The following is a 17,932-nucleotide window of genomic DNA, read 5'->3' on the forward strand; positions in this document are numbered from 1 at the left end:
CAAATAGCAACTTTTTTCCAGTAATCGTAAGTAAAGCAAAAGCAGAATTTTCAGCAACCTTGCACCTACTTCATATTCTGAGCTCAGTATTCTGCAGTTGTGGATATTTTTGTTCTGTGCAGGTTTTCTTAAGTGTGCCTTTAATTTTGTGTATTCATTTATTTTGGAAAAAAAAAAGCTCATTGAACCCTGATCAAAACCCTCTGTAATGAAACCTTTTTTACTTCAGAAGTCATCTATAATTCAAGAGGTTATTGCTACAGATGGAGGGAATAGGAGCAGTAAAGTTGAACTTGCAGTAACTATTACCAGTGGAAAAAACCAGCCTCCACAGTGGGAAAGAGACAGCTATGAAGTTGTTATTCCAGAGAATACTACACGAGATGCATCAATTTTGGTAAGGTTTGGACAGACTCATTTGTCTATCTATAGCTCTCAGGCTATAACATTTCTTATTTGCTTAAATATAGTGAGCTTTTATAACAATTTCTTGTACTGTAGGCACCAATGATCTACTATCAGTTTTCTTTCAGAAATCCTAACAGTAACCAGCATTTTTGCTCCAATTTGTATGTGTGTCACCACTATTTAATTTCATTCCCATTTGGACAACACTGTAGGTGTTCCAATTTTTTGAATGGTACTGCTTTACCAGAGATGTCTATTTGGCTTAAAGTACGTGTTCAGTTTGGTTGCTTAGAATGAGTAATCAGAATAGCTTTATGAAGTAACTCCAAAATATATATTTTTAGGATAAAAGCCTGAGTAACCAAACATATAATTGCTGGTAACCTTTGGCTGCTGCTGTTTGTGGCCTAGAGATGTTTCAGGCAATATTAACATTTGGTATCAGGAGATACTTATCCTTGTGTTTTCAGCTGAAAGCAGATGATCTGAGAGAGTCAATACACAAAAACTTTTGGAAATGTTGCTGTAATTACAAAAGTTTTGATTGCACAAACTTTTTGAACTGTGCAGACAATCAAAGCAACTTCTCCCGTCGGTGATTCCCGTGTGACTTATAATCTAGAAGAGGGACTAGTTCCGGAGACCAACATGCCAGTTCGTTTCTACCTGACTCCAAACAGACATGATGGTTCTGCTTCAATCTTGGTAGCTGAGCCACTAGACTATGAAAAAACCAAGAGCTTTCTGCTGCGGGTTCGAGCACAGAATGTTGCTGCAGTTCCTCTGGCAGCGTTTGCTACGGTCTATATTAATGTAACAGGTGTGTAAGCTGTTCAGTGATGTTATAGTGTAATCATAGTACTTTTGTTTTTCTTTAAATTTCTGTAGTTTTCTCTTATGCACAATTTTTGATGTTTTAGATGTCAATGACAATGTCCCATTCTTCACATCATCTATTTATGAAGCCTCAGTAACAGAGGGAGCTGGTGTTGGGACGTTTGTCATTCAGGTGTCTGCCACCGACCTTGACCTTGATCAGAATGGTGAGGTAAGCAAGTGGTGACCCACATCTTCTGTGATGACAGGTATGGTATAACTTCTGTATGGAAAATGGCTAAATAGTCTAGAAGCCTTCAATCTAGAAAAAAAGGGTAACTAATAGGAAAACATGAGATGAAAAAAAGTAATTAATTACATGTTTCTCTATCTTGCCATGTGAAAAACGCAACTAAAACTAGTTAGGTGTGATACAGAAAACAAAGAAGAAATACTCGTACAACCTGTAGTTCAGGTGAAAAAGTTGCTGTATAATGGTCTGGTTTGGAAAGGTCTACATAGACCTACAATGTGATTGGCTAAATTAATGGACAAAAAAAATCTATTAAAAGCATCTGTGAGTTGTAAATCATTGAGGGTAATGAACACTGAATAGTTAGAAAATATGTCAAGTTAACACCAACATTGGAGGTATTAATTGCTGATTTTAGAAATTGAATGAGAGTAGAAGCTGAAGTCAAGTGCACCAAAACATATATATAATAGAGACTAGAACACAGTCCATGATACTGAGCAAGTTCAAGTTGAGCTCATCTGTGGCTGTTGTATTAGTACCTGGGGTCTTTAGCTGAATTTGAGTGCTGTTGCATGAGCACTGTGCAAATGCGAACTAGAGAACTCAAGAGTGGATTAGACAAGACAAATTTATTTCCATTTACAGATTGGCAATCAATATGCAAGGAAGTTAATTAACTTTAAACTAGATTGCTCAAACTGGCGGTTTTACCCAGTCTTGGCTCTGGACAAGTTCTCAAACACAAGACTGTTCTTCCTCTCTTTAAATACTTATTTAGTTGTGAAATATCATACAGAAGGAAAGTATAGATTAGCAACTTCTTTTTAATCTTGCAGGTAACTTATTCCCTGTTACATGACAGTGGCAGAGACTACACATATTTTCGCTTGGACTCACAGACAGGCTCAGTATACACTGCCGCAGTGTTTGATAGAGAGAAGAAGGGGTCTTATCTTCTAGAAGTCAAGTCAGTAGATGGCTCTGAATCAGCTCGACCTGGAAAACATGGAAAGCCAAACTCTGGTAAGACACAGATGTCTGTGACAACCATGATTTTACCTGGATTGGTCTCTGAAAACAGAAGCTCTGAAGTGCAAGATTAAATGTTATTTTCCATTTTTTTCAAGTGTACTTGTGAAAAGAGTGTCTGTTGTTTGCTTTGATTTGTTTTGTTTTTTTTTTTCCTCTTTGTGCAACAGTTGTGTCAGAGCTGGAAGAGTTTTTTATTCTGAAATTAAAGGAAAACTAGGGCTTCATATTTAGAGTTTAGTGAGTATTTCCTAGCTAGCAAAGATGCAACCATTATCTGTAGGACGCAGATCTTGGGCAGCGGTGTTTCTCAAAGCACTGCATATGGTACTGTATTCAGTTGAAAGTTACTATGAATTATGAAGCAGGAAAGTTCAAGGTAGAAAATCTCATTCTCAGTTGATGGCTGTGCTTAAATAAACCCTCAAAATCTGGCTTTTGTGGCTTTAGGACAAAAAGTTATGACTAAAAACTGTACAATTGGCATATTAGGCATCAATTATTCACATATTATCTGTTTAAATAAATCGAATGTGACATTCATTTGATATCCAAGTGCTTTTGAGTAATGTTGATATATATATTGTCCACAACCCTAAGGGTTTGTTTCTGTATTGTCTGCATATTCCTCTTCTTTTAATGTGCAGCTAGACAGTTTAAGGAATTGTAGCTGACAGAAGTGGCACAGCTAAGTATTTTAATCTCTTGTTTCTTGTCTCTCTAGACATGGCCTACGTGCGCATTTTTATCAGCGATGTGAATGATAACAAGCCTGTTTTCACTCAAAGTGTCTATGAAGTAAATGTGGATGAAGACCAGGATGTGGGCTCAACCATCATTACAGTCAGTGCTAATGATGAAGATGAAGGTAAAGTATTGGTATTCCCCATAGCTGTGTCTGAAATATTAATAAGTTAATTTCAGCACACTGAGGCATATTTAGTGGTGTTAGAGAGGAAAACGTCTTTTTGTCTCTAGATTTTAAAAAATCTTTAAGTGTGAACTGATTGGGCATGAACATTAGTTCATAATGGAACTATAAGGCATAAGTCAAATAACTCTTGTTTCAGGAGGCAATGCATTAATGTGGGATGATGTGGAATAATTTCTGTGCCAGCAAATACAAATTTATTATAGATTGTATCATTTTCTTACAAATGGGTACCAATAAAAATGTCCTGGTTAACTAGAATGAATCGGACGATTTCAGTGAGATTCATTTGCTTTCTCTATGGACAGTATAGGGTTTTTTTGAGTTTTGTTTTGGTTTTTTTTGGTACACATTTGCATATTTGAAACTGAACTTCTTAAATGCATATGATGAACCTTAGCTATATTTCTTTATCTACAGGTCAGTCAGGACTTCAGCCATAAGTCATGTAAAAATAAGTACATAACCAGTGCTCATAAATGAGAGAAAGAATGGTACTGACTTCCATCTTATGGCCATGGTGCACTATTAATTTGACTTTGTTGTTTGGTAAAACCATACTTTTTTTTTGTTGCCTAAGTCCCAAAGAACTGTTCTGTCAGCATGTCTGCCTGTGAAGTGCAGGTACATCCTGGCTGCATTTGATTTGTCACCCACTCAAGGAGATTGACACAGATGTGGCTAAGTGGTATTGAAGAAGGATTTACCTACTCAAGGAACTTTTAGTTTGTTACTTAGGCTACCAGTAAATCTACTCTATAGTCTTGGATCAGAGGACCTGATGTGATAGGGATATGACACTTAATTTCTGTCCTCTTAATAAAGTAAATGATTAAAGATGTAGCTATGAAAGAAGAGGAGAAGAATGGTAACGTGAAGGTAGAGCTTGCAAAAAGGCTAAAAGTCTTTACTTGATCTAAAACCATCATCAAATTGGTAATGCATCTGAAAATTTGAGAAGTTCTGTTAGGACTGTCTGCTCTGGCTTGATACATAATCCTGTTTGTTGGTAAAGTCTATGTGTAAATGAATGTGAGTGCAGAATGGTTCTACTGTATGAAGTATCCTATGATAACTCATTTTACATACTGCGTGTTAACAAATAAGAATTTGTCTTTTTGGTCCCATAGCCTTGTCCAGTCATATTGATCCTTCAGTGAATTCAAGGGATCATAAGTAAAAGTAGAATTAATACTTCATTGCAAATTCACATTTTATAATTACACACAAATTACAGTTGGACATGCCAGAATTGAGAATGCTGATAAGAAATCTGATATTACTGTATGTTTTAAAAGATCACAAAACTATAATACTAAAAATCAGTTATGTATGATTTATACTTCATCTTAACATCCCTTGTTTTAATCTACTTCAATAAATGTATGTTTTCTGACACTTCGTAATTGGCAGGAACAAATGCTAAATTACGGTACCAGATCACAGCTGGAAACACAAGAAGAGTACTTGATGTAGAACCAGAAACAGGAGCCATTTTTATTGCCCAACCACTGGATTACGAAGAAACAAAAATGCATGAGATTCACTTGTTGGCCTCTGATGGGAAATGGGAAGATTATGCAGTTGTTATCATCAATGTCATGAATAAAAATGATGAGACTCCAATTTTCTCTATCGGTGAATACTATGGAAGTATAATTGAGGAACTGGATGGGTTACCAGTCTTTGTACTTCAGGTAGTGTATGCAGTTTCAGAATTACAAGGTTTCGAGGAAAGAGCACAGATTACTCTGGTACAATTATGTTAATAGTAATTCAGCACAGATATATTAATGAAATGTGGTTTTACTGCTTTTTTTTTTGTCAGTGGAAGAAGAAAAATGAACTTTTAAGGAAAACTAACTACAAAAATAGCGAGTAGGATAAGCAGAATGGATCGTTTGTGATCCTAAAAAGCCAATCACTCAATCATTAACATTTTAAAGTAGCTATCAGAATAGCATAGTTAAATTACCTCTACAAATGTGAAAAAGTAAAATATTAGTATTAGAATAACTACATTGTTATTGTAGTGTCAAGCATATTTACCTATTCTGAATTATCCCCTCAGCCACCTCTCATTTGCCGTTCATCTGACATGCACATATTGATAGTATGTCATATACTTTTGGTTGGACTCCTTTAGACTGTAGCAGCATATAGGATATAATGCAATCATCGCATACTTTATAATTTCTATGTCTTTGTTTCCAAAACTTTTTTAGGTTATGGCAAATGATCCTGATAGTAATGTGGATGAAGGAGATTTGAGATACTCATTGCATGGGCATGGTGCAGCTGATATTTTCACAATAGATGAGAAAACGGGCAGCATTTACTCACACAAGATGCTGGATCGGGAAGAGAGAGCACTGTGGACGTTTGTCGTTTTGGCCACCGATGAAGGTGGAGAAGGACTTACGGGATTTGCTGATGTAATTATTAATGTGTGGGATATAAATGACAATGCACCCATGTTCACATGCATGCCTGATTGCAACGGGAGCGTCTTTGAAAATTCTCCTGCAGACACGTTAGTTATGGAAATGGGTGCAGTTGATCGTGATGATCCAAACGTAGGTCTTAATGCTGTCCTGACTTACAGGATAACAGAGAATGTAAAAAATGAGTTTGGTACTGACATGTTTAATATCAATCCCAGTACTGGTGCAATCCGTGTAGCAGGGGGAATGCTAGACAGAGAGAGAACTGACAATTACTTTCTTACTGTTGAAGCAAGAGATGGGGGAGGGCTAACAGGAACTGGCACTGCCACTATCTGGATTGCAGACGTCAATGATCATGTACCTAAATTCACAAAAAAGATATGGCAGGCAGCAATTCCTGAAAACAGTGCAATCAACTCAGAAGTCCTGCAAGTGTGTGCTACAGATGCAGATGCTGGGGAGAATGCTGACTTAATATTTAGTATCATTGGGGGAGACCCAGATCAGAAGTTTTATATTGAGAATGACAAAGAATGGCAATGTGCCACAGTTCGACTGAAAGAAAAATTGGATTTTGAGAATGCTCGTGAAAGGCAGTTTAATCTTACTATTACAGTGGAAGATCTTGATTTTTCTAGTATTGCCGTGTGCCTGATTGAAGTTGAAGACTCTAATGACCACAGCCCAGTTTTCCTTTCTCAGTTTATTCAAACAAGTCCTTTCTTTGAAAACGTGCCTGTAGGTACTACAGTAACCACAGTGAGAGCTACAGACAAGGATTCTGGTTTGAATGGGAACATCATATATTCTATAAAGTCAGATTCCGATCCAATGAAACAGTTTGTGGTTGACCAATATGGCCATGTGATTGTGGCAAATACACTAAATCGTGAAGTTATTAAAAAATACAGTTTAATTGTGCAAGCTTCAGATCAAGGGACACCTGCCCACTCTGGAAGTGTTACAGTTTTGATTAACTTGCTTGATGTTAATGACAATGGACCAAGGTTTGAGGCACCATACATGCCTGTAGTTTGGGAAAATATACTGAGGCCTGAAATAGTGTGTATGAACCATACATCAAAACTACTTCATGCATTTGACCCGGACAGTGAGGAAAACGGGCCGCCCTTTACATTTTCTTTGCCACCAGATTATCAGAATTCTTTGGATTTTTCTCTTACTGACAACAGAGATAACACAGCAACTGTAACTGCTTTGAGGTCCTTTGACAGAGAAAAGCAGAAGGTGTTTCATCTACCAATAGTTATAACGGATAGTGGGATTCCAGCTATGAGCTCTACAAACACCCTAACGATAACAATTGGTGATGAAAATGACAACTGCCATGAATCTGGCCATAAAGAAGTCTATGTGTACATTTACAAAGGTAAGTGCTATCTGGATATTGTATCAGATTCATGAATATAGCACAGTGTTGCACATAATTTCTGTCCTGCAGTTCTTAATTATTTTTAAATAGTTTAGATGTTTTGAAACTGAACCTGCAATCCTGTAAACTACTAAATAAAGTGAAAAAAGTACATTTGCCAAGCTGAGACCCTAGTGTGTAAAAGATAATCTACCAAAAAACTGTTAGCTGCAAACCAGTATATATTGCACTGGCAGAAAAAGCAGTATTTTTATAAAACAATAAAATGTATTTTCCATTCACTAGTTTTTACCTACACAGAGGAAAAGTTTTTTTTGTGTGTGCACACAATTCGGAAAGTATCTGATGCTGAGCGATCTGGAGGTGAGAATGGCAGAACTGAAGCAACTTAGAGAAACATAGGTTCATAGATTAGCCCTACCCAGAAATTGTAGACCGACCGGTCCCACCTCCACTGTGGCAGCCACAGTGTGGCTGACCAGGATAGAAATCTTGAGGAGGGAGGTTTTCTGCTGGCAAGAAAGGATCTGAGAGAAAGCTAAGGCAGTGGGGTTTTTTTAGGAAGAGAATAATCTTTGAAGTGCAATAAGAGGGTGCTTCCTAGAAGGTGTAGTCTTTGAACTGAAAATCGTGAAAGAGATGCTGTTCTGGATGTGTTCCTGAGTGGTGCACAGTACCTAGTTCAAGAAATATTAGCAGGAGAGCTCCTCTGTGATAGCAGCCACAGTACTATGAGTTTTAACGTTGTAGTGGGAAAGAGCAGAGCAAATGCATCCATTAAGTGAATGCTTTACATTTTCTCATCCGAGCGATTTAGCAGAGGATGAACAGTTTAATAATATTTTCAAAATTAATCTTGAATTTCTATTACTGTGTTTTTTCCTGAAATTATCTGTAAAACTTGACCTTAAACTAGCCCTGGTAGCCCTTACTAAGCATGCTTTATTATACCTTTCCCCAAATACTCTATTCAAGATAGACTTGGCTACATCTCAGTTATCATTGCAGTGGTAGAATTTCTCATAAAGATTAGAGAAGACTAATCTACAGAAGGTATTTTTGCAATGAGTTATTTTTGCTGAATTCAGTACGCCTAAATTAGAAAAAGATGTGACCAGGAAAAAGCAAAAATTAAATGCACATTTATTATAATTTATCTCAACAGGAAATTGGTCAACAACAGTGCTTGGGGAAGTGTTTGCACCAGATCAAGATGACTGGGACAATAAAACATTTCTCTCTGAAGGAAAACTGCTCAAGTGAGGATTGCATTTGTGGCAAAATGAGTAATATTTATGCTTCTGCAATTATTTTACCCACCATATATTTCTCTGTGTTCAGGATGTGCATAAAGCCAAGGTTATTGAGACTATTAAGGAACATACCTTCTGAATGCTCTTTTTCTTTTTTACTTGGGTGACTAGGTGTTAAGAAAATGCATGAAATATTTTTTACAACAGAATGCAAGATCACACCATGATGTTGAGTTTTAGTCAGCTGTCATCATTGATTTAATTTAAAACGTGCATTCTTATTCTGTGAGGTCTAATTTAAAAATAGGCAGAGTTTTTAATACTTGCCCTCAAATATTAGAGTTGATGGAATACAAATCCCAAATGTAAAAGGGCAGAGTGGAGTAATTTCATCAAAAGTTGAAGGCAATTTGGTGATCTCCATTGATGGCTAAATTTACAATTGCATGTGAAAACCATGACTTTTAGATTAGTGGAGTTTTTTCTGTTAATTGAAATGTTGAATTGAGTCATATAGCGTAACTGTGTGCTGTCTGAAATACAGAAAATGGACGTAGAAATGAATGTGAATTCTTGTCTCCGCTGTGAATAAGAGTTTAAAAGCTTTATGTAGTTCAAAATTAAAGACTGACTTTCTGTCTGTCTGCAGCCCCTGGGCGTGTTTCCATATTAAGAGGTGACTGTTCCATAATAGTGATCATAGAATATTTCCATAATTACTGATTACTGCTCCTTTGAGGTGGCAAATGAAGATGATATTAAAGATTTCATGCAGACTTTATGCTCTTCCAGGTGGATAAATGAGCATCTGGAATGACTTTGTGTGGTTTTGTCATTTTCTGTTGCTTAACTCACAGACCTGATCACGATGACTATGTCAAACCTCATGGTTCAACTACACACCGCTTTTATTCAGGATTTATTCAGATTTGGGAGTGGCAGAAACATCTTTTTATAAGCTATGCAGATCATAATTTCTGAATTAAGATTTTTCTGGTGCTTTTTTGAGATTGTTTGCTAGTTCCCATAAGTTTTGATCCTATAACATTTGTAGTAACGTTTAAGGCCTTCTGAGTTACGTTAACGAATGAAGCAAGTTCTCAATTTTGATTTATTAAGTTTTCCTAATTGAAGGTTTATGTCTAGGTCTTTCAGATTAAATCAGAGGACTGGGACTTTGATGATGGTGGATAACACTCCTCAAGGAATATACAACTTAAAAGTTAGAGTTTCTGATGGAGTTTGTCCTGATGTTATATCTACAGTACAAATCCATGTCAAAGAGCTGGAAAATGAAGCCGTACAAAACTCAGCCACTGTGCGTCTATCAGGTTAGTTTTATTTGCTGGTGAGAGTTTAGATCAACTGCTTCTGTAAGTGAACGATTATGTGATATAGGTATTATTATATCAATACTTGATTTACTTATCTCTATAGGGCACTTTCTGGTATATTTCTATATTCTTAAATAAGAAATAAATTGATAAATTAACCTGTGGTCTCCCAGTGTTTCATGTTCATCTGTTTTTGAATCCCAAACTCAGATGTCACAGCAGAGGAGTTCATAAGGCGAGATGAACTCGGCAAAACGAAACATGACAAGTTCAAGGAATTACTAGCAAAAATGTTACCTGCTAAGGCTAGTGATATCATTGTCTTCAGTGTGATGAACGTTGATGGAAAACAGACTGATGTAAGATTTGCAGTCCACGATGGCTCGGCATATTACAGACCTGAGAAACTGCATGCTGAGATGGCAGCGTTTAAAAACGAGGTATATTCTTTAGGGTTATCATGCATCCATGTAATTCACCCACATACTGAGTTTGCAAGGTATATATCCCAAACCTCAGTGGAAGAATATGCTAGATCTACAGATAAGATTTTTTTGCTTCACTCAGGACAAAAACACTTGTCAAGCAAGGGCTTAATACAAGCTTTCTCCCTTCTCCTTAGTCCCGTATCTACCGTTATTATATGGTTGTACTAACTTCTGGTTCAATAAATACAACCAGTTTTTAGTTGCAGAAAGACGGTCCTCCATTCCCATTGTGGTACAGTTGCCTGTGTTTCTCCAGTCAATGTTTCATTGTGTATTGTCTCAGACTTTTCAATATGAAATCAGAAGAATCCCTAGAAGCCAAAGTGATACTGTAGTATGGAGAATATCTTGAAAATGACAGCTTTTTGGACATTGCAGGTGCTGATGGAAATACCCAAATCATCAGCTTGTGATTAGACATTTATCATAGAGGCTTGATGCCGCCCAGATGGAAATTCTACTGTACAAAGAGATGACAGTCCGTAGAAAAAAATCCTGCTGGAAGGAATAAGCAGGTTAGAAGAACAGTTACAACAGATAAGTGAGATGTAGACAACCAATTTTGTGATTGTATTTAACTCATCAAAGGACAACTTTAAATACAAAGTGACACTCTCCCCTAACTTTTTTTACTGTTTTAAGGTGAAAATAGTTTTTGAATGCAAGATGTTTTCTTCCCCTTTCTGGTATTCCCTAACTGTCCTACTCTCTTACTAGATCCTGTATGCCCTCTAGCTCAGTTACCCCGATACAGTCTGTCTTGGCCTCACTTTTATTTTCTGTAGTCCTCCAGATTTTGGCTTTGCTGAAGTCCTGCAGATGCTGAATAGACAGTAAAGCTGCTGCCTTGCACAAAGGCAAGATGCCACTGCTTGCCTTGTCACTTGCCCTGGGCAAGGCAGCACTTCCTGACATGTAATTTGTGGCTATGGGGGCATAACTGAGTTTAATGCATGGTACATCTATGGAGGATTTTTCCTAAAGAGAAAACAGCAATTAACCCTCTGTGGGAATATGGTAGGGTCTGTCTGATTCTGGGAACCAAAAAGGAATATCTTAACTTACCACCTGCCTGCATCTTACTGTATTTTAAGTAGTTGTGTGGATTATGAGACTCTTCAGAGTGACCAAGTAGAAAATACCAGAGAAAGATAGTATTCATGAAGCATAACAACGGCTTCTTTTGCATATTCATTGAATTACTGTAACAATAATACAGAAAATTGCTTAGATTTCAAATATTCTGTGCCATAATATATAGCAGGTGAATTCATCAACATAGTAACAAGGGGATTGCTTCACATATTTTAATGAAAATAAGTTTGTATTAATTATATATCACCTTTCAATATTTAATGAATAGCTCTGGTGAATAATCACCAATAGTTTATAGAAAACCAGTCATAGCTGAAGAATTTCTCCAGGTAGTTTTTGTACATGTTTTTAACTATAAGTATAGAAAATAAGTAATTAGCGGTGGAATTATTCATTGAATTGCTAAATAAATAATATATTTGCATTACCTTCTTGGTATATAGCTTTACAACAACTGTTTTTATTTAGCAGAAAAATAATCCGTCCTAGAACTGTAAAGGAGCCAAGGCTGTTTATATACACTGTATTTTTCTATAGCAGTATTGCATAGCTGTCTGAGTGTGCCTTATAGATTCTCCAGTAATGGTGACAGATGTGGGCAGCAGACCCAAAATGCATTGACAGGATGCACGATGTCATTATAAAGTGTATTTTATGCCTCTGGGGGCATGTTTTTCAATACATGTCATAATATTTGACATACTGACAATTGATTACAAATTCAAAGTTCTTACAGAGGTGAATTGAGATGACTGCACAAGTGAAAAATAAATAGAAGCACTTTAGTATTTATGTATTTATTTTGGTATTTGTCATACATTTTGTCATTTGAAAAAATACATATTAAATATATAAATAAAGAGAATCTAAGTGTATTCTCATGTTGTTAGTTTTACATTTGTATACCTCATTGTATACCACTGTGAGAGTAGTGAGATCTCTTGTATTCAGGTTGGGGCACTAAATACACATCATTTTACTAAATAAAAATAAAATTCTGAAGGTTTATAAGCACCTGTGCAAAATCCGCAAGCAAGTAGAAGGAAGAAATCTGTTGTGCCAGGAAATAAACTTAGTGTTAACTTAGTCCAGTGTGTAGGCCACTGTCTGAAATGCAAAAGATAATAATAATGGCAGCCCTGTTGCTGTCCTCAGGCTTATTGTGAACAACTTGCTTCCATTCTTTGTGCTTTCTGCTAGTTTTTCTTTGGTCTGTTCAGATTGGAAGTTGCAAACTGCAAAGAAACTATTAGTACGTTACAAGACCTGTCTGTACAGTGAGGCTCTTCTCTTTATTTGGATATTTGGGCTTTCAAGTGCAACCCTAATTAATGGTAAAAACAATGAACTAGCGAAGATTAATGTAGAATAGAATGCGGTATCCAGTATGTTGTGTTGATGGCATTTTGTTCCAGACGGTTTGACATTAAGTGTAAGTTTATGGGGCACGAATCAGTAAACTGAGTCCTAATTGCTACAAAATGGTCTTGTCAGGCCCCTGTCTGTGGACATTGCTGCTGAATGCAGCTCAGCCCTGCATGTTCCTGTGTCTTTGTGTGAGACAATGTAAGAAATAATATCTGGTTCTAAATCACAAGGAAGAAATTTTATCCTGACTTGAGATAGAACATGCCTCTTGCTATCAGTGTGCAGAGAAGTGTGATGCAGAGGACACAGCTTGGAAGGTGGAGTATCGCTGCTTGCAGAGCTTGGTCCTTGGAAATAGTGTTAGTTGGCCAGTACAGATGTAACATGTTCACAGTCGATCGTGTCAATGATTTAAGTTTTTAGGAAATTCTGCTGCTGTAATTTTTTTCAGATTTTTTCCTGTATTTGTCAAATAATTTTGCTTGCCTGTTTAGTCAAGGATGTTACTAACTAATATTCAAGAAATTAAAGCATTCCATTAAGTCTATGATGGCTTAGATTTTTCAGAAATTAAGGCGTAAGTAAAAGCATTCATTAGAATGAGACTAGTGATGTGTTAAACTGTATTTTCTCTTAGATCCAGTCAGCTTTACAATTGAACATTTCACAGATCGATGTAGATGAATGTAGGAGTGCAAATTGTAGTGAGAGCAACGATTGTACAAACTACCTCGCCGTGAGTGACATCCCAACAGTGATGGATACTGGAAGCGTGTCGTTCGTCTCTGTAACAACCACCATCAATGCGGTCTGCACCTGTTCAGCTAGGGACCGAGTTCACCAGTCTTGTTCCTCCTACCCTCAAAGTCCTTGTCTCAATGGTGGGATGTGTATTGACACCTTGAATGGTTACAGGTGAGGAAACTTGTATTGCAGATGCTCTTACGTATTGTCCTTCTATTTTTAAAGTGTTGAGTGGAGCTTACAAGACACAGGTCTTAAAAAATCATAAATGTACTTCTGACTGAAGGAGAAACAAAAATCCCACGAGTGCATTGGAGTGTAAACCTAATGACAACAAGGTCTTTGGTAACAGCGCCAGTAATGGTGCTGTAGTCCTGAAAGCAGTACAAATAGTATGTGAGTAAGAAAGACAACCTTGGGGAAAAAACAGTGATGTAATTAATGTGTCGTTTCTTAAGAGCACCTAATTCAGTATGAAGGAGTGGCAAGTCTGCTCTGTTTTTTTTTTGTTGGTTTTTTTGTTTGTTTGTTTTTCTTCTTTTCTTTTTTAAGTAGAGTAATAATCAAGATGAATACCAGTGGCAGCAGCAAGGATGTAGTGGGAGTGAAATGTAGGTTAAACAACGAGTAATAAGGAGCTTAAAAAACATCAGATAGGAAACTTACTTTGTTATAGCATCACCTAGCATGCACCAGTATGCCTTTAGTGAAATGATACTGGTTTAATCTAGCTAACAGTAGACTACCTTGAGTTTTCTCTGTGATAAATTGACCAATTGATATTTAGTGTTCTGTGTTACTTATTTAGTGAAATAATTCATCGTTCTCAAAAACATAGCCTCAAAAATACTTTTAAAAATGAAAATAAATATTGATAATATGAAAGTGGATAAATATGCTTTGTACTCTTGAAGTATTTTAATAATTGCCAAGCATTTCTGAGACTCTGCTAAAACCTTTATCGTTTCACTGCTATTTTTGTATTGTGATTTAAGTGCTGCATTTGTTGCTTGTAAAAGGTTGAACATTGGGGAATTTTGACTCTTTTTTTTGTGTTTCTACCCTTTCAGATGTCTTTGTCCTGCTTCGTTTCATGGACCAGACTGCCAGCAGACTAAGCACAGTTTCCATGGAAATGGTTATGCATGGTTTCGTCCCATCAGGCCCTGTTTTGAAAGCTCACTCTCTCTGGAGTTTATTACTGTGGTTCCAGATGGACTTTTACTGTACAGTGGTCCTTTATCAAATCCAGAACCTGGGAGTACAGAAAACTTCATTGCAATAGGTACTTCTGCAAAAGTGTGTGAAAAATTAAATGCCTTTTGGGAATGGGTTGCCTGTGAACAGTGTAGTAGAGTATGAATTCTGTCTTTCTGGTTTGAAAATATTTTGAAACATTTCCAAATACGTCTTTCTTCTTTGATGCCAATTTTTGTAGCCTGCCCCTATGGCTTTAGGTCTACTGCAGAGTCGTAGAAATCAAGGGTTGACCAAGATAGACAGACTCATACATAAAAAAAAATAATACTCTTGGGAAAACTGCAGTGCTGTAAAGGGATTTAGTTACCTTGAAGACAGGTATTACATGATTAATGCAGTCTTAGTTGCACGTCATTCTTATCTAGTTTGGTGAGAAAAGAAATCCACTTAAACGGCTTTCAGTCTTGGGTTATTTTTGCACTTTGTTTTTTTTTTTGAAAAAAGGCAATGATTTGATGGATGAACTGTGCTCCCTCGTGCCACTGTAGGAAAATTTATACACAAGTAGAACTCATTGCTGACACATTTAAAAGGTTACTACTGTTTATTTTTTGTGAAATAATATACAAGATGCACAGTATGTTTGGTATTTTATATTTTCCTAATTAATTGAAAGTTCATGTTGGATATTGTTAATCATTAAACTCTTTTTTCACTTTGTTTTGAAGTTATTTATACATTTGCGTAGAAGATGGGAGGGAGTAAAACTTGCATGTGTTCATGTGCAGTTTTATAATGCTTTAAAACAATTGCTTAAGAGGAATTAGCTACAGTGTTTTGACAAAGAAGTGGCACAATCTAAAGTATAAAAAGAAATACTGTATTGAAGGAGTATTTCTGCATAATCGAAGTTATAGAATATCATTCTAGTTATTTTTATAGTGAACCCCATTTTGTATGACTGGCAATAAATACTGGATTAAATGCAGTACATCTACTAACTGCTAAAATATCCAAAATGGAAAGAGTCTCATAGCTGAAGTTAATTTCTTTTTCATGTTATATTAGAAATCTCTGGTGGTGTTCCTGTGCTGAAGATGAGCCATGGCTCAGGTTTTGTGGTGCTGCAGTTTCCAAGTCACCTGAATGTAGCAGATAAAAAGTGGCATCAACTAGAAGTCAGAACCAATGGTCAGGTCAGTTATTTGATTTTTTTTCCACATCAGATTGTTTGTATTTCCAATAGCATTTGCCTTTGCAGAAACAAGAGGGCAGAAAAATTGGACTGGGTAATTGTATGTATTATTCTAACTGTGCTTGTAGATTTGATGTGTAATACAAATCTTGGGAAGACAGCATTGTGAATTCCAAATCTACCTGTGTCGTAATCCATATTCCAGGGTCAGAGGAATCTTTTTTTTTCCTGTTTTTTGAAGCTCTACAGCACATGTGGAATGTGCATAAATTCTTAGTTGTAATTTGCACATTCAGTTTACACGTTTGGACACTGAAATGAATTACCTAGGCACAAAAGGTGGATAATTATTTATTTGCAAATACAGTTACAGTTTTTGTGAAAGTGGTTAAACTACTCAGAAGCATAAATTAAATGCAGAGTTAAGTGTCTTCTAAAATGGTTCCATTTTGCCTTTACTTTTTATTGCAAGATGGAAAACAGAACAGGGAAAAAAACAATCCTTTTTGCTTGGTGGCATGCAAAAAGAAAAAGATGAAAATTTGATGTAACTTGTTTATTGAATTTTACAGAAATTCTTAGTTCAATAATCCTGTGTTTTGGTAGGATGTTCGATTCACTTTGGATCATTGCAGTGCAGCTGTTGTTTCGGAGATAGAAGGCGTAGGCAAATGGCTGTCCACTGAAGATCGTACAAACTGTGAAGTCTTTGGGTCTGTTCCACGAAAAGAAAGGTACATTTCTGAAGAGTTTATTCTAAGGCCTTTGAACATTTTACCTATCAAATTGAAGGAAAGTTATTAATGACTAGGAGCATAAAATCATTTGCATTTCTGTAGGACCTTCTGGGCCAAGCCTGGACCTTAAAGCACTAACCAAATTTTAAGGAACAAGTCTTCCTCCTAGTAGTGTTGCAATGCTAAATAACAACTCCAGAACACCATGTGGCTCATACTGGAGCTTTTGTGGGTACTGCGTACCATCCGTTACCCACGGGATTTCTCTCCTTTTATTTTATTTATCAATTCACTGTCAGCCTGTTCTTGAAAACCTCACAAAATTAGGTTGCTTGACTTTTTAATGGCAGTATCCCTGGATCCTCAACCAATCTTATAATTCGATTGGTGTAAGTCTGAGGGCTCCTACTGACAACAAAAGTATTAAGGCAGACTAACGCATCAGGGTCTCCGATTGATCCAAGGTTACTGCCTTTGTAGCAGAGTCAGAGGAAGTGCACGCATTTCCATACCTCAGCTGTGCACTTCACAGCCTGGTGTACTTGTGTAAACTGCTGATTAAAGCAGGCTGGTGCTGGCTGCAGTGTCTCGTAGTGAGACATACAACACACCTGTGTGTGCTTTCCAGCAAAGTAATACAGCCAAGGTGCGATAATGACTCTGGTAGTTTGAATTGCTCGTACTGTTGGGTCAGCCCTTAGCCTTAGTTAAAACTGAAAAAGTTGGAAAATCTTATTCAAAAAGCAGTTACTGCATTCAAAGCAGAAAGATGTGTTTGGCTGTGTTCTGCAAGGGTTTGGATTCAGTATAATTCAACACTTTAGACTGCTGCTTATTGCCCTTACTGATGACACCAAGCTGGGAGAAATGACCAGTATGTTGGAGGGCATGGCTTGGAATTGTTATCTCAGCAAACTGAAAATAGGCCCTGGAAATACACTGTGTTTTTCCACTATGACAAAGGGCCAAGTACTGCATGTAGGCAGAAATAACGAGCCTCGCAAATAGAGAGAAGGGAGTATCAGTAAAATACACGGATGGTAGTCGGAAAGTGATTCAGCAATGCCATATTGATGTGAAAAAGGCAAACACTACACAGTAATATCTCAACATGTGTGCATGTGTGAGATGTGGAAAATAATCCTTCCACTCTCGTTAGCGCTGGTGGGCCTCAGCCGGAGCCCTGGGTCCAGTTTATGCATCACAGTGCAAGGCAGATGTGTACCAACTGGGTGTAG

The 17,932-nt window shown here is 36.9% G+C and overlaps 1 protein-coding gene across 1 annotated transcript in view; it reads left to right on the forward strand.

The window, feature by feature from the left end:
- The window catches only part of LOC104486731 (neural-cadherin), a 66,673-nt gene that overhangs the window by 33,765 nt on the left and 14,976 nt on the right, over window positions 1–17,932 (forward strand). Inside the window, exons 12-25 of the mRNA XM_086758031.1 lie at window positions 230–397; window positions 979–1,228; window positions 1,329–1,456; window positions 2,317–2,503; window positions 3,234–3,377; window positions 4,854–5,137; window positions 5,666–7,277; window positions 8,446–8,539; window positions 9,680–9,864; window positions 10,078–10,307; window positions 13,456–13,733; window positions 14,633–14,847; window positions 15,831–15,958; window positions 16,564–16,691. Coding sequence (XP_086614157.1) covers window positions 230–397; window positions 979–1,228; window positions 1,329–1,456; window positions 2,317–2,503; window positions 3,234–3,377; window positions 4,854–5,137; window positions 5,666–7,277; window positions 8,446–8,539; window positions 9,680–9,864; window positions 10,078–10,307; window positions 13,456–13,733; window positions 14,633–14,847; window positions 15,831–15,958; window positions 16,564–16,691 — 4,031 coding nt within the window. The remainder of the gene's footprint in view (window positions 1–229; window positions 398–978; window positions 1,229–1,328; window positions 1,457–2,316; window positions 2,504–3,233; window positions 3,378–4,853; window positions 5,138–5,665; window positions 7,278–8,445; window positions 8,540–9,679; window positions 9,865–10,077; window positions 10,308–13,455; window positions 13,734–14,632; window positions 14,848–15,830; window positions 15,959–16,563; window positions 16,692–17,932) is intronic.

This window comes from Chlamydotis macqueenii, chromosome 13 (assembly GCF_036417535.1).
Source record: "Chlamydotis macqueenii isolate bChlMac1 chromosome 13, bChlMac1.mat, whole genome shotgun sequence".
NCBI lineage: Eukaryota > Metazoa > Chordata > Aves > Otidiformes > Otididae > Chlamydotis > Chlamydotis macqueenii.